The sequence below is a fragment of the Penaeus monodon genome, chromosome 39, assembly GCF_015228065.2.
Source record: "Penaeus monodon isolate SGIC_2016 chromosome 39, NSTDA_Pmon_1, whole genome shotgun sequence".
Lineage (NCBI taxonomy): Eukaryota > Metazoa > Arthropoda > Malacostraca > Decapoda > Penaeidae > Penaeus > Penaeus monodon.
In genome coordinates this window covers 24,854,111-24,866,610 of record NC_051424.1, presented here as the reverse complement: position 1 = coordinate 24,866,610, position 12,500 = coordinate 24,854,111, and the positions used below count along the sequence as shown (strand labels likewise).

Below are 12,500 nucleotides of genomic sequence, written 5' to 3'. Positions count from 1 at the left end.
CACTCAGCATATGGTTTGAGTGACATCTCTCTTAATGCTAGTGCCGAGGCCAGCAAGACAGCTGTTGGCCCTCTGCCTTCCCCAATACTGCACCCACCTAGTACAACCACAGTAACAAAGCCTAAATTTCAGGTGATTTGACAGATTTTCTTGTGATTTAGAAGCTTTGAATGTATGTTTGTCCATTAGCCTTCCTATGTTTAATTGCACTTTGGTTCACTTCTTAAAATGCCAGGAATTTATGGTTCTTGGAAACCCTTTTAGTTCAGCTGATGAGAATTGAGGGAAAATATGTGAAATGGACAATAGTTTCTTTTTCTAAGAAAATTACATCAATATTTGTTTCCTGGAACTTTGATACAGCTTACTGTAATTTCAGAAAAAAATAAAAATAAAAATAAAAAATCTTCAAAGTATCTTTAAAAGCGAAGTCATAAAATTTGTTTTAAGGTTTATTACTTATCTTTTGATGTAAGGAGTCATAGACATCCATATATTGAAGTAGGATATGCATCAGTAAAAGCTCTAATAATCAATTGAAATAACTTTGACAACTTAATCAGGCCCTTCAAGACTTTATTTGCTAATGCCAAAAACCTTCCATTCCCAGAACCTTACAAGTAACAATTCCGTGGGAGCCATTGGTACTCCTCCTCCAAAACTGGTGCGGCCACTACCCAGGCAGCCTCCAAATGGTGTGAAAGGGTAGGATTTGCTATATATTTTTTGTTTGTTTGTTTGGAAGAGTCCTAAATTCATTTTAATGTTACTTTTAATGTGATTTTATTGAGGTTCACAAAATCTGTTGCTCAAAAATATACTTTCTTTCTAGTGCTATCCCAAATCCTGTATCTAAGGATGACTCCGTCACAAGTACAGCCTCATATAAGCGACTGATAGAAATCTGCAAGCAACGAGTAGGAAAGGAATACTCTTCGTAAGTTGGATGGATTAAAAAATATGTATATTTTTGTTAAGTGCAGGAAGACAACAAGAAAATTTAGATATTTCTATTCACCCTTTCCTGACGGGTAGTATTCATAGTGGCCTGGGCCCCGCTGCCGGGGGCTCATATCGTCACCCTAGCATGCGCGACCGCTCATGCCCAATACCAGCATCCCTTGCCTTTTCTTCGTAATACTAAGAGCCTCTGTTGTATTTTTAGTATTATTATATTCTAGGGTCTCTATTTGCCATATTTCCTGATAAATCAAGACTGTAGGATATTTTTGTTGTTATATAGACTCCATAGTTGATCATTATTTGCTCTATAGTCTGAATAAAGTAAGCAGTGTGTGGTAGCATGGAGTTGAAACCATAGTTTTTTTTTTTTTTTTTTTATAAGATATACTTTAGTTTCAACAGGTTTATATTATCACTTCCATATAGATATAATTTTATGTTCAGTGTTTTTATAAATACGTGTTTTTTTTTTTCTTTTCTTCTTTCTTTCCAAAATACATATGGTATTTTCACGTGGTTTTACATCATCACTTCGTGAATACTATATAATATCTCTGGCCAATGTAGTCGATTACCAACGTAATTTTTTTTACGCAACCTCGGAAGCCCGAGAAGCCTTTATGAAATGCATAGTATAGGAAAAATGAGAAAGTGTTAAAAACTACTAAATCACATTTTCAGTGGTAAAAAAATTATATTTTGCCATAATTATAACAAAAAAAAAACTCATGGCATGTACGTACTTGCCACCCGTTGGGAAAGGGTTAAAAGTTCTGGTCACTGGTCTAATTTGATTTTGTAAGTTTGTCATAAGGATCTCATGCTGTAATCAGTTTTGTAACACATGCTGATATGGACCAGATGTTATAAAAAGAATAAGTAAACAACATATGTATTTATCCATTATATCGTTGTATTTACTTTACAGACCAGAGGTGTGTAGTGCCCTTAGAGAAGTCCGCATTCAGAACAACAAGAGTCTTTCAGGCCTGAATGTGGATATGATTGTAGATAGAGTAAAGGCATACCTGAAGTCTCGCCGCCCTGGTTCTGGACAGGCTACACTAGCGCCATGGGCCTCCCTCACTCAGTGTCCCAAGAGTGGAAATGGAGGACCAGAGTGGCAGGGCCCTGGAGGTGATGAAGGGAGTGCTCCTGAAGAACAATGTTCCATCTGTCTTGAAGCCCTGAATGCATGCCCAACTGTTCCTCTCCAGTGCCAGCATGTTTTCCATGAGAAATGCATTAAGGATTGGTTGAAACGCCAGTCAAATTGCCCCAATTGTCGTACTTTTGCGCTAATGACTGACGAGTATCCTTCTCTCACGCACTCGTAAAAGTTGGTAACATTTATTGTGATAATGTGCCTTTCATTAATATGAAAGTTCATTATTCAGTGTAGGATATATTCTGACCACATTTGGATAGTGGTTAACTTGACTTAATAAGAAGTACTTTGATATACGTGTAGATTATAAGTGAAAACTTGCTCTACTCTTTTGTATTAAATGAAACTGGCTGATGAGTTATTAAAGTGTAATAATTCAGTGGCCTGAAATTTGCACAATTACATTGTTGGTGTGCCTTAATTCCAAAAAACAAACACAAAAAAAAAAAAAAAAAAAAAAAGGAAATATATTTTTTCTATGTATCGATTTCCTTTGTACTGTGGTGAAACTTTGGGAAGCATGTAAAAATGCTGTGCTCCAGTTACAATAAATCATGCTTACGCCATAGAATTTTTATCATCTACAGTTAACTGGAATAACAATTTGTATGGAAGTAGCTTGTGGGACAGCCTGACATGTTAAACTGTGCTTTGTTTTCTGTTCATTGTTTTTTTTTTTTTTTTATAGGTTTATAACAGTGGATGTTTATTCCATTGAATTTTAATTTTTTTCATTTTACTTTTTAATTAGTTTGAACTGAATATTCAGTTTGCAATAATTGTTTGCAACTTGCACATTCCTACTGGTGCAGTGCCTTTGCATTTCCTGAAGCTGAAATAAAACAGGTTTCTAATTTTTGGTAATGTATATTTCTCTAATATCACTTTCAAAAATACAAATGGAAAATAACAGCAATTGCATGTGCATTATTTTCTACATTTTAAAATCACACATTTCTTTTGGCAACTCCCAGGTAATAAAAATGATTAACTTGTTACAAATGCTTGACATTATGTAGGTTAGTCCATTATCTTCAGCCAGATCACTTTGCGTTTTTCTACCAATAAACAAACTCCAGATAATTTCCATAAAAATAATGAATACAAGTAATTATTATTGTTTATTTAATATTGAACTTTATTTTTAACAGTTATATCAATATGTAAAAAGAGAAAAGGGATAACAGTAAGAATGACCTTAAGCTCAGCATTTCCATATTTGCTAATAACGATATGATTTCCACAACTGATAATAGTGGCATGTGGGAGTCCATGGTAGTTGCAGATAGATGACCCTTCAAAATTAAAGAAATTTACACTGAATTAGGCTATGAATGCCTAATAATAATACCACCTTTAATAGGGGGTAGGGGGTGAAAAGAGACCGTGGATAAAGATCAACACCTAGGCCAAAAAGAAAAGAAAAAAATGAAACAAAGAAACACAAAAGAAAAGAGAATGAGAGATTTCTATAACCAAAGTTTCCAAATCAAAGAGGGGTTGCCTGCTGACCCTCCCAAAATTAGATTTATGACAATTTTGAAGCAAACTGCATCTTAAAACATTAATTTGACAAGAAATAGGTTTCTATGGGTATTGCATGCTACTTTCTCTAAAGAAGCACTAACATAGAGAAACTATGTAATCAATAGACTGGAGAATAAATGTAAAAGAAGAAGAAAAAAGAGCTTGATGATTACAGGAATTCCCTGAAAGAATGAATGTAAGAAAGGGTGGTGATGACCCAAATTACTTTTACCATGTTAATATGAATATTTATTTCCTAATTTATTTTTAACTGGCCCTTTATTATTAATGCATACATTTAACAAGAAACATATAGCCAAGTATACAAAGATCTTTGTTCTTTATTTAGCAGCTTGTAAGTTAAATCAGAAAGGCCATCTTTTCTATTGTTTTCTGCCCAAAGATGTGCATATCGCTCCTGGGAAGGTGTGGCTTTGACATGGGATAGCATGACATACTTTGCTACTCCTGGGTCAAAACGAATGATATGTAACCCTTTTTTCTCAAAGCGATTGTAAAAATCATCATCCTCTGCTCCCCATCCATAGAACTTGTTTGCAAATCCATCAATTTCTTCAAAGTGTACTTTCTGAACAGCCACAGCTCCTCCTAACAGACGGCGATATGGAAGCTGGTACCTGCAATAAGGTGAAGAGGAATGGTATAGAAAAGTATAGCACTCAGTCTCAAAGAAAACTGTTCAGTGTTTCTTTGAAATGTTTACATGTGAATTAGTGAGTTATTAGACATGAGTACAGTCTCCCTAAAAAGTCCTAATCCACTCTGAGAGTGCATGAGCTACACCCTCTCTTCCTGTATGGCAGATTACAACCAAGGTGATTTTACAATATATTGCAAAGATATGTTGATATAAAACTTTGAACATTCCACTGAAACAATATTGTCCAGTAAAATTGAACCTGTGTAAAAACACCCCAATCCCTTGTTCGTTGTTGCTGTGGGGGGCCTTAGGAGGCAATGTTGGGATCACCCCTGCCTTGGGCCTAAGTCCTTGCCTCAACTAATTTTGCAGGGTCTTTTTTCTCCCTCTATCCTTTTCTTTTTCTCTTCTTCTCCTCCCTCTATCCACTTCTCCAAATTGCTAACCCATTTATTTGTTTTGCCACAACACTTTACAATAATGCTGTGTAACCTTTGATGTTTGTACATTTGTTTGTTTTGACCACTGACCATTCTGGAAATCCACAAACATTGCCTTACTGGATAAAAAAAAAAAAAAAAAAAAAAAAAAAAAAACTTTACCTGAGGCTTTGCCCCCAAGCTCCACCTTAGTGTTATATTTTGTATACACTGCTAATGACTAGATGTTGACATGGTAGAAAATTTTCAATAAATAAATATGCAGAAACATGTTATGAAGTGACACTGTCAATCACATAGGCTGCTGGAACCTTGGTGTCATTTCTGTTCAATATGCCTTGCACAATTTCAAGCCGACGAATTAACAGAAATCTCTGACACTGACACATGGGAAGTCCTGCTTCATGTAGCCGACTCCTGACACTTGGTGCAGGAGTCCGCTACATGAAGCAGCACTTGGTCTGTAGTTACAGCTGTAACCTGCAGACCAAGTGGTATGTTCTGACGCCTGTAAACGTGACCCATCAGTAACGAGTTCATTTAACCCGTTATTGCTGGTTCACGTGTAGACACATCATAGAAAACGGGTCTCTTGGCAGGGTAAGCTTGTATGTGCGGTGACACGCCAGAGAGAGTGGAGCAAGACGTTTGGCTTCACACAGCGGACTCCCGCACCCACTGTCTGGCCGTTGCCAGATATCACTATATTTTAATTACTATCAGTGAATTCTTATGCCCGGGAATAACGGGTTAAAAATACCAAGTAGTATTGATTGATATCAATTTGAAAAGTAGCATACAAGCTGAGTAGCAGAAAAAAAGTTTTCTTGTGGACTGACTAAACTGTTTTGGTTCCCATATGGAGTCCACTGAGAATTGGGAAAATGCAATTCCCATGGAGGCCACTCTTAACCCTCCCCCATACTCTTGATGATTATCCTTCTTTTTAGTTGATAATTGGCCCTCTATCACCCTAATTCCTGTATGAGACATAACAATCCATGTCTCACACTGCAACTCCCTGTTTTGTCCCTTGGCTGCCCATCCTACCCCAACTGCCCCCCCCCATCCCCACTCTGGTGCCTATCTTGACTTTTTTCACTGTAATATATGTTTGATATGAACTTGAATTAAAGATAAAGAAAATCATGCCTCATCCTATGACCATCCATTCCTACCCACCCGTCTCATGTCATTATTTATCCTATTTCCTACTGATCTGTTCAATATTTGGTAAATATTTTATGTTAAGACTAGAAATATGCCTTCTGGTGGAGAAAATTATGCTTGTCCTTTGGGAGCCCATACACACCCATGATATAAGGGTGGAAGAAAATGGGGTAGAGGGGGGTTATTTCCATTATATCTGCATAACTTTTGGGGCAGGCTGTGCTAACAAGTATCTGGATCAGAAAAATGCTATCAGGTATGTAAAGTTCTAACAACTTGGTGAAAGAAGGAAAATGGTCTGGCTGGGGGTCATAGCCATATGAATAAACCATTAACTTGAACACCATGTAAAGTATTACCAGATCCAAAATGGTTGATGATATAAACAAATATATGCACTAGACATCAAAGGTCATACAGCACTATGGTAAAGTATTGTGGTGAAAGGGGTTTAAACAAGTTCTTTATTACAACAATATGTATTAGATTTCAACAGTCATATAGCACTATACAATAGTATGGTAGTGAAAGGGGTATAAGGATGGGGAGAATGGGGGTAGGATAGGGATTCATAAAAGGGGGAAGGGTTAAGGGCAGAGTGATTAGATCAAATGGAGGAAGGAGAACAAGTAGTCACTTGAAAAGGTGGAGGATTCCACGAGGGTTGGGGAAGAGAGGACAATTAAGGAAAAGTGAGGGTACAGGCTTCAGTTAAGTGGGGGTAGGATAGTAGGATATGTGGGACTGAAAGAGAAATATTGCATGAGGAGTATAAAGGTGGGTGAGCTGGATCGTAATATTAGGTTATAACCGGACGAGCAAGATCAAAAAATGGTTCTGATGGTACAACTGACTGAATAAATTCGAGGTCACCCTAAGGTTAATGAGCTGGGATTTTGTTTGGTAACAATAGTGCATTAAAGTATAAAAATATAAATCCTCTTGTTAAATAAACTGTTTAAAAAGTCTAAATAAACTTTGCCACATATATTTTTAATATGCAAAATTAAATGCATAAATAAGTAGATAAAGAAAGACATTCCCTATATTAATTTCCTAACTGAATGTTAATGGGCTCACTTGGCTATACTGCTTACTGCTTACTCACTAAGGGTTCCATGAGATTTATAAAAAAAAAATAATCACAGTACAAATAAAAACAAATAACGTTTTTCATTTAATCATCTGTTGCCTACATTTGCCTTTCCCCGTCCATATCATTCACACAATAATTACCGTTTGGTCTTGATAGTTCACTCAGAACAAAAAAATATATACACACAATCCATACACATTTCTTCACATTTGTTCCCCATTTTCAGCCATGAAACATCTGTGTAACATTATTCAAATTCTATGTAATTCAGACTAATTGGGAGCTGTCAATGTTTTGGAAGAAAGCAGCTGATATTCTCCCGCCCAGACGCGAGAGAGAGAGAGAGAGAGAGCAAAAGGTTCACCCTCTCAAAATTATGTATACTTAAAAAATTATAAAGAATTACCATATTGACAGGTCATATTTTTGTCTAGTATATTTCCCCCCTCTGTTTCCATAACATTTAAACATCAATAAGAATTTAGGCTAAATAGAGCTGCAGCTAACTGACAGATGTGAAAGTAGTGCAATTATTAACTGATGTTTTAATTGAATTACATGACAGAATAATTTATGTTACACAATCATTTTATAACAAAATAGGGGAGAATAAATAATATGTAGGGAACATCTGTTTTTGTTCTGGACAAACATTTAGGTTAAATGGAGATCAACCTGTATATGTTCTGGAAAGACAAATGGAAGTATAGGCAAAAGACAATTATATCATATATTTACAAACTTAAATATTTACTTCCATTTATTTATTTTTATTATCATCATTATTTCTGAACATTCATCCTTTAGCGAGAGTAAGTTACACGGGGGCATTAACATTCTGAAGAAAGAAAGAAAGAAAGATAAAGACATGCTTTTCATGTGTGTTTCATTTCAAATATTAAAATAAGTGCAAAATATGTTTAGACTGCTTTTTTACATTGTTTATTTAAGATGGCTTATTTTGTTATACTTGAAAGCACTACTTAGTGCTTAGTGCCCTACGTTTGAATCCTATTGAGATTGAGACGGACCAGATAAAATCCAGGTTCAATAATTTTTGGGTAGCAGTGACTTTATTCAGCCAGCTGTACCATATAGTAAATTCAATGAACAAATTTATTTAATCTTATGAAGAGTTTGGATTACAATGCCTGCCACAAAGATTTAACAATCAAGAAAACTGTGTCAACAAAAAAGCCTTGATGACATCAGAACAGGTATTCCTATCTCCTTAAGCCCTTTCCTTTCACATTCATTTATTATTCATTCTCTCTCTCTCCCTAGTTTGAAGTGAAAAGTGGGCATCAATGGCTTTGGTATTCACTATTGGATTATCTGAATTTTCTGGTTCAAACTTTAAAATTCCACTTTAAACTTGCTTTTCCACAACATATAAAGATTTTGTGCACAAAATCATGCAGATCTGAGATAATATCAGTCAACTTCATCTCAGAATGCAGCAGCAGCCAACTGCCTGTTGTGACTTTATCAAATCTTCTTATGTTGCTCAGTAATTCAAATATGACTTTCTGGCCAAGCACACTTCAAGGCTACCTTTAGTTAAAACTGCTTATCAGTTTTAGGTAATTTGTTGAGAATTATTACATGATACCAAAGAAAAGGTTTAGGCCAAATAAAAACAGGCCTGGTGGTCATCTTCACCTGTGTGACTGAAATTTGGATGTATTTTTTGAAAGTTTGCAGGCTCTCAATTAAGAGTGGATCAGGATTTTGACAAGAACTCCACAACATCTGTATAAAAAAAGTGTTTAAGGACTGATCTACAATTTATGACTCCATTCAAAATTGTCATAGTAAAAGCTAAAGGTAACTAGGAGCTTTTTTACAGGACTTTAGTTAACATTTTCATTATATTCTTACATACATTCTGAAAAAAAAAGGAAAAATCTAGCTAACCTGAATGTGTCAATAGCAGAATACATGTGTCGTGGATTGTGGGTGCATGCATACACATTGAGGTCATTTTGTGGCAGTAGATCCACATCATGAAAGATGAAACAGTCAACCTGGGCCAGCTTATTGGTCTCGACAAATCCGATATTCAAGAGCTTTGCTCTATTAAACTGCTTCTCATCTGTTTGTTCCACAACCACAATTCTGTGTTGGAATGAGACAATAAGAAAAATGAAGTATGAAAAGAATATATCAGAGTAATTAATTCATGGCTAATATCTTTAACACAGCTGAATCTGTTGCATGCCTTTGCCATTTCCAAAACTTCCATCACTGTTGTGAATGGGCAGATAGTATGAGATTATATTCTAGTAATCAGATTTGTTTATACTTGAAATACAGAACCTGAAACAAATGCATGTAATTAATCCATTATTTTCTCAAATTCACATTTACCTATAGTTCAACTGTTGCCTCATGAGAAATGGGTGCATATACGTCAGGAACTGCTGGAGGTGCAGACTCCTATTTCGGTAAGGAATGATGATGGCAACCTGGAGAGTTGATTAAAGTTGAAAAATATTTTTTTTTCAAAGACCTACTACACTCAATATAGTATTAAAAAAAGACAGTTGGAAAAAGGAATATAATGCAAAATATAAAAAGTCAATAATAAAGCTGGGGTTCCACTAGCCATGGCTGACTCTGGTACAGCTGGCTGAATAAATTTGTGGCCACCCAAAATATATTAAGCTAAGATTTCATCTGTTAAGACTGTAGTGTATTCAAGTATAACCGTATAACCCCTAATGGTTAAGTTGATGCTGCCTGGGATGGCATATGTGTGCGTGTCATACCAACTTTGAGTTTAATTCTTAACACAAAGTTCACTCCACAAGTAATAAATCATTAATGAGCCAATTACTAGTACTGCTTGTTTACCATTTTCCTTGACTTTCAGACATATTTTCTTGTATCTTGCTGTTAGTAATGTCTAGAATAATAACAACAGCATTGATAATGATTGAACTGGTGGGAAAAAAAATCCCAAAAACTCAAGGAAAGGTGAAATCAGGTGAGATCTCAAGGTCTACTAATTGACTCCTTTGTGGCTAAGTACTTGTGGAGATATGTGCAGAGACATTTGACAAAACAATACTGCAGTGAACACATTTTCCTAGCAAAATGTGGTTAAATAAAAAATGTTAACAATTGTCTATGCAAGCTTTCACTTACAATTTTATATCTGAAATGAAATAATTAAGTTTATAAAGAAACAGACATTACACTTCTGTTAACCCTTTCCCGACAGGTAGTATTCATAGTGGCTCGGGCCCCGCTGCCAGGGGCTTATATCGTTGCCTTAGCATGCACGACTGCTCATGCCAAATACCAGCATCCCTTGCCGTTTCTTCGTAATACTACGAGCATATGTATTTTCAGTTATCATTATTTTCTAAAGTCTCTACTTGAGATACTTCCTGGTAAATCAAGACTGAAGGATATATTTGTTGTTATATAGACTCCATAGTTGATCATTATTGAGTCTATAGTCTGAATAAAATAAGCAGTGTGTGGCATCATGGAGTTGAAATCGTAGGTTGTAGTATTTTTTTTTTCTTCTTCTTTTTGTATAGTAAAAATGAGAAAGTGTTAAAAACGACTTAATCACACTTTCAGTAGCAGAAAAATAATATTTTGCCTTGATTGTAACAAAAAACTCATGGCATGTCCATACATACACCATGGCATGTATGTACATGCCCCCGGCAGATAGTCCAGCCATGCCATGGCATGTGTGTACATGCCACCCATCGACAAAGGGTTAATGCCCTTGCTCAGCTATACTGATTAGTTTACACTCACTAAAAAATGAATGTTCCAATAAGAAACTGAAAACAGTTCACATAAAAATGAGTAAATACATGATATAATTATCTTTTCTCTTGCCTCAACATTTTACAAGTTGATATATGGAAAAAAAAAAAAATCTTATATAATTGTTTGTTCTCCTTTGTTTAGTCTTGAAACATATATGTATCTTGCATCATTATATGTCATGTAGTCCTTATAAACTGTAGATGATAAACATGCTACTTTCACTTCCATCAGTTAGCTGCAGCTGTAACTAAATGTAAAGGATTATCACTGTAAATGAAAAAGGAAGGGAAATATAAGATCAGACAATAATAACACCCATTTCTTAAAACTATTTACCATTTTAAGTTATATCATCTATTTACTTATTTAGTTTATTGTATTTCTGATACACTTCATAGCATTTATCTTCTAGCAAGTGTATGCTGTGTGCAATATATTGCCAAGTGAGGGCATTATCATTCCATTAGAAAATTAAGACTGGGAATGTATATTTTTCCATATACTTTCTTATGCATTTCATTTCAAATATTATAATATGAGCGTAAAAAGTTTGCTTAGACGTTTTTAACATTGTTTATTTTACAACAAGTTTTATATTATTATACTAGAATGCACTATTGTTACCAAGTAAAATCCCAGCTTGATAATCTTAGGGTGGCCACATGTTTATTTGACTAACTGTACCTGACACTACATTATCACCCACTTTGGCTAGGCCTAAGTACATTATCAGGAACTATAGTGCATCCTATCTCAAAAAAGGAGGAAGTGACAACTCACTTTGGACTTTGAAGTATTATGATCAGCCTTTTATATTCTAATCAGGTACTTAATACTTATGATTGCATGAATCTAGAATTATATACAATATTTTTATTGAATTACACTACTTCATTATTTTTTTCTCAAAGGAGTAGTACTCCAGTCTAGGGTGAGTTGCTGGTTACTTCTTTCCTGAGACTGGACAGAGGACAGGGGTAGCTTGACTAAGAGCATTCTCTGCAGAGATCCTGTTAGTTCATTTGCTGTCAACAGGTACCTACAGTCTGTGATGGTCTTACTAACTTATTCAATATAATTATGCAGATATTACATGGTTAAAGAAAATTGAAGCCAGTCTAGATACACTTATCATAGATGAACAAATTTGTAACAAACCCAAACCAGAAGGCTGGGTGGCTTAAGGTGGCTCTGGGACAAGTGCTGAGTCTGAATAGTGGAACTTGAACTTAAGTTACATATGCACAGATGCAAGAATGAGGATGGTTTCATGCACAGAAATACATATACTGGATAAGCACATCTAATTACATGCTAATGCCTTAAAATGCACTACAATAACTGTTTGCATACATGATATCTTGACTGGCATTCGGTTGGCTTCCAGGTACCACCAGGCAATATGTTGTATTTCTTAACAATGTCTTCATCTGTCTGGGGAATGATCTTGTTGGTTGTTAATCGGTTTATGTTTACCACATGAGGAGATAAGACAGGGCACCAATCCAGACCATTTTCTGCAGGTCCAACGAGGCCAACCAATTCCTGGGGTATGTCTTCTGAAGTGATGAAGGGGAAAGTAACATCAGTATATTTTCCAAGTATGTACGGAAGAATCCACAAGCACAGGCTCAAAACTGCTGTTATGCACCAGACTCTCCCATAATTGACAGGTACAAT

General features: G+C 35.5%; 2 protein-coding genes across 2 annotated transcripts in view; one reads left to right on the top strand and one right to left on the bottom strand.

Annotated features, from left to right (window-relative positions):
* The window catches only part of LOC119597298 (E3 ubiquitin-protein ligase TTC3-like), a gene marked incomplete at its 5' end in the record, with an annotated part of 2,821 nt that extends 126 nt beyond the window's left edge, over positions 1-2,695 (top strand). The window contains 4 exon segments of the mRNA XM_037946841.1: positions 1-132; positions 611-705; positions 833-937; positions 1,892-2,695. The exon segment at positions 1-132 is cut by the window's left edge and continues 126 nt beyond it. Of these exon segments, the coding sequence (XP_037802769.1) occupies positions 1-132; positions 611-705; positions 833-937; positions 1,892-2,300 (741 nt within the window).
* A 283-nt stretch (positions 2,696-2,978) lies between these two features.
* Positions 2,979-12,500, bottom strand: part of LOC119597299 (beta-1,4-galactosyltransferase 4-like) — a gene marked incomplete at its 5' end in the record, with an annotated part of 11,164 nt that continues 1,642 nt past the window's right edge. Inside the window, 4 exon segments of the mRNA XM_037946842.1 lie at positions 2,979-4,296; positions 8,943-9,143; positions 9,396-9,493; positions 12,174-12,500. The exon segment at positions 12,174-12,500 is cut by the window's right edge and continues 97 nt beyond it. Coding sequence (XP_037802770.1) covers positions 3,957-4,296; positions 8,943-9,143; positions 9,396-9,493; positions 12,174-12,500 — 966 coding nt within the window.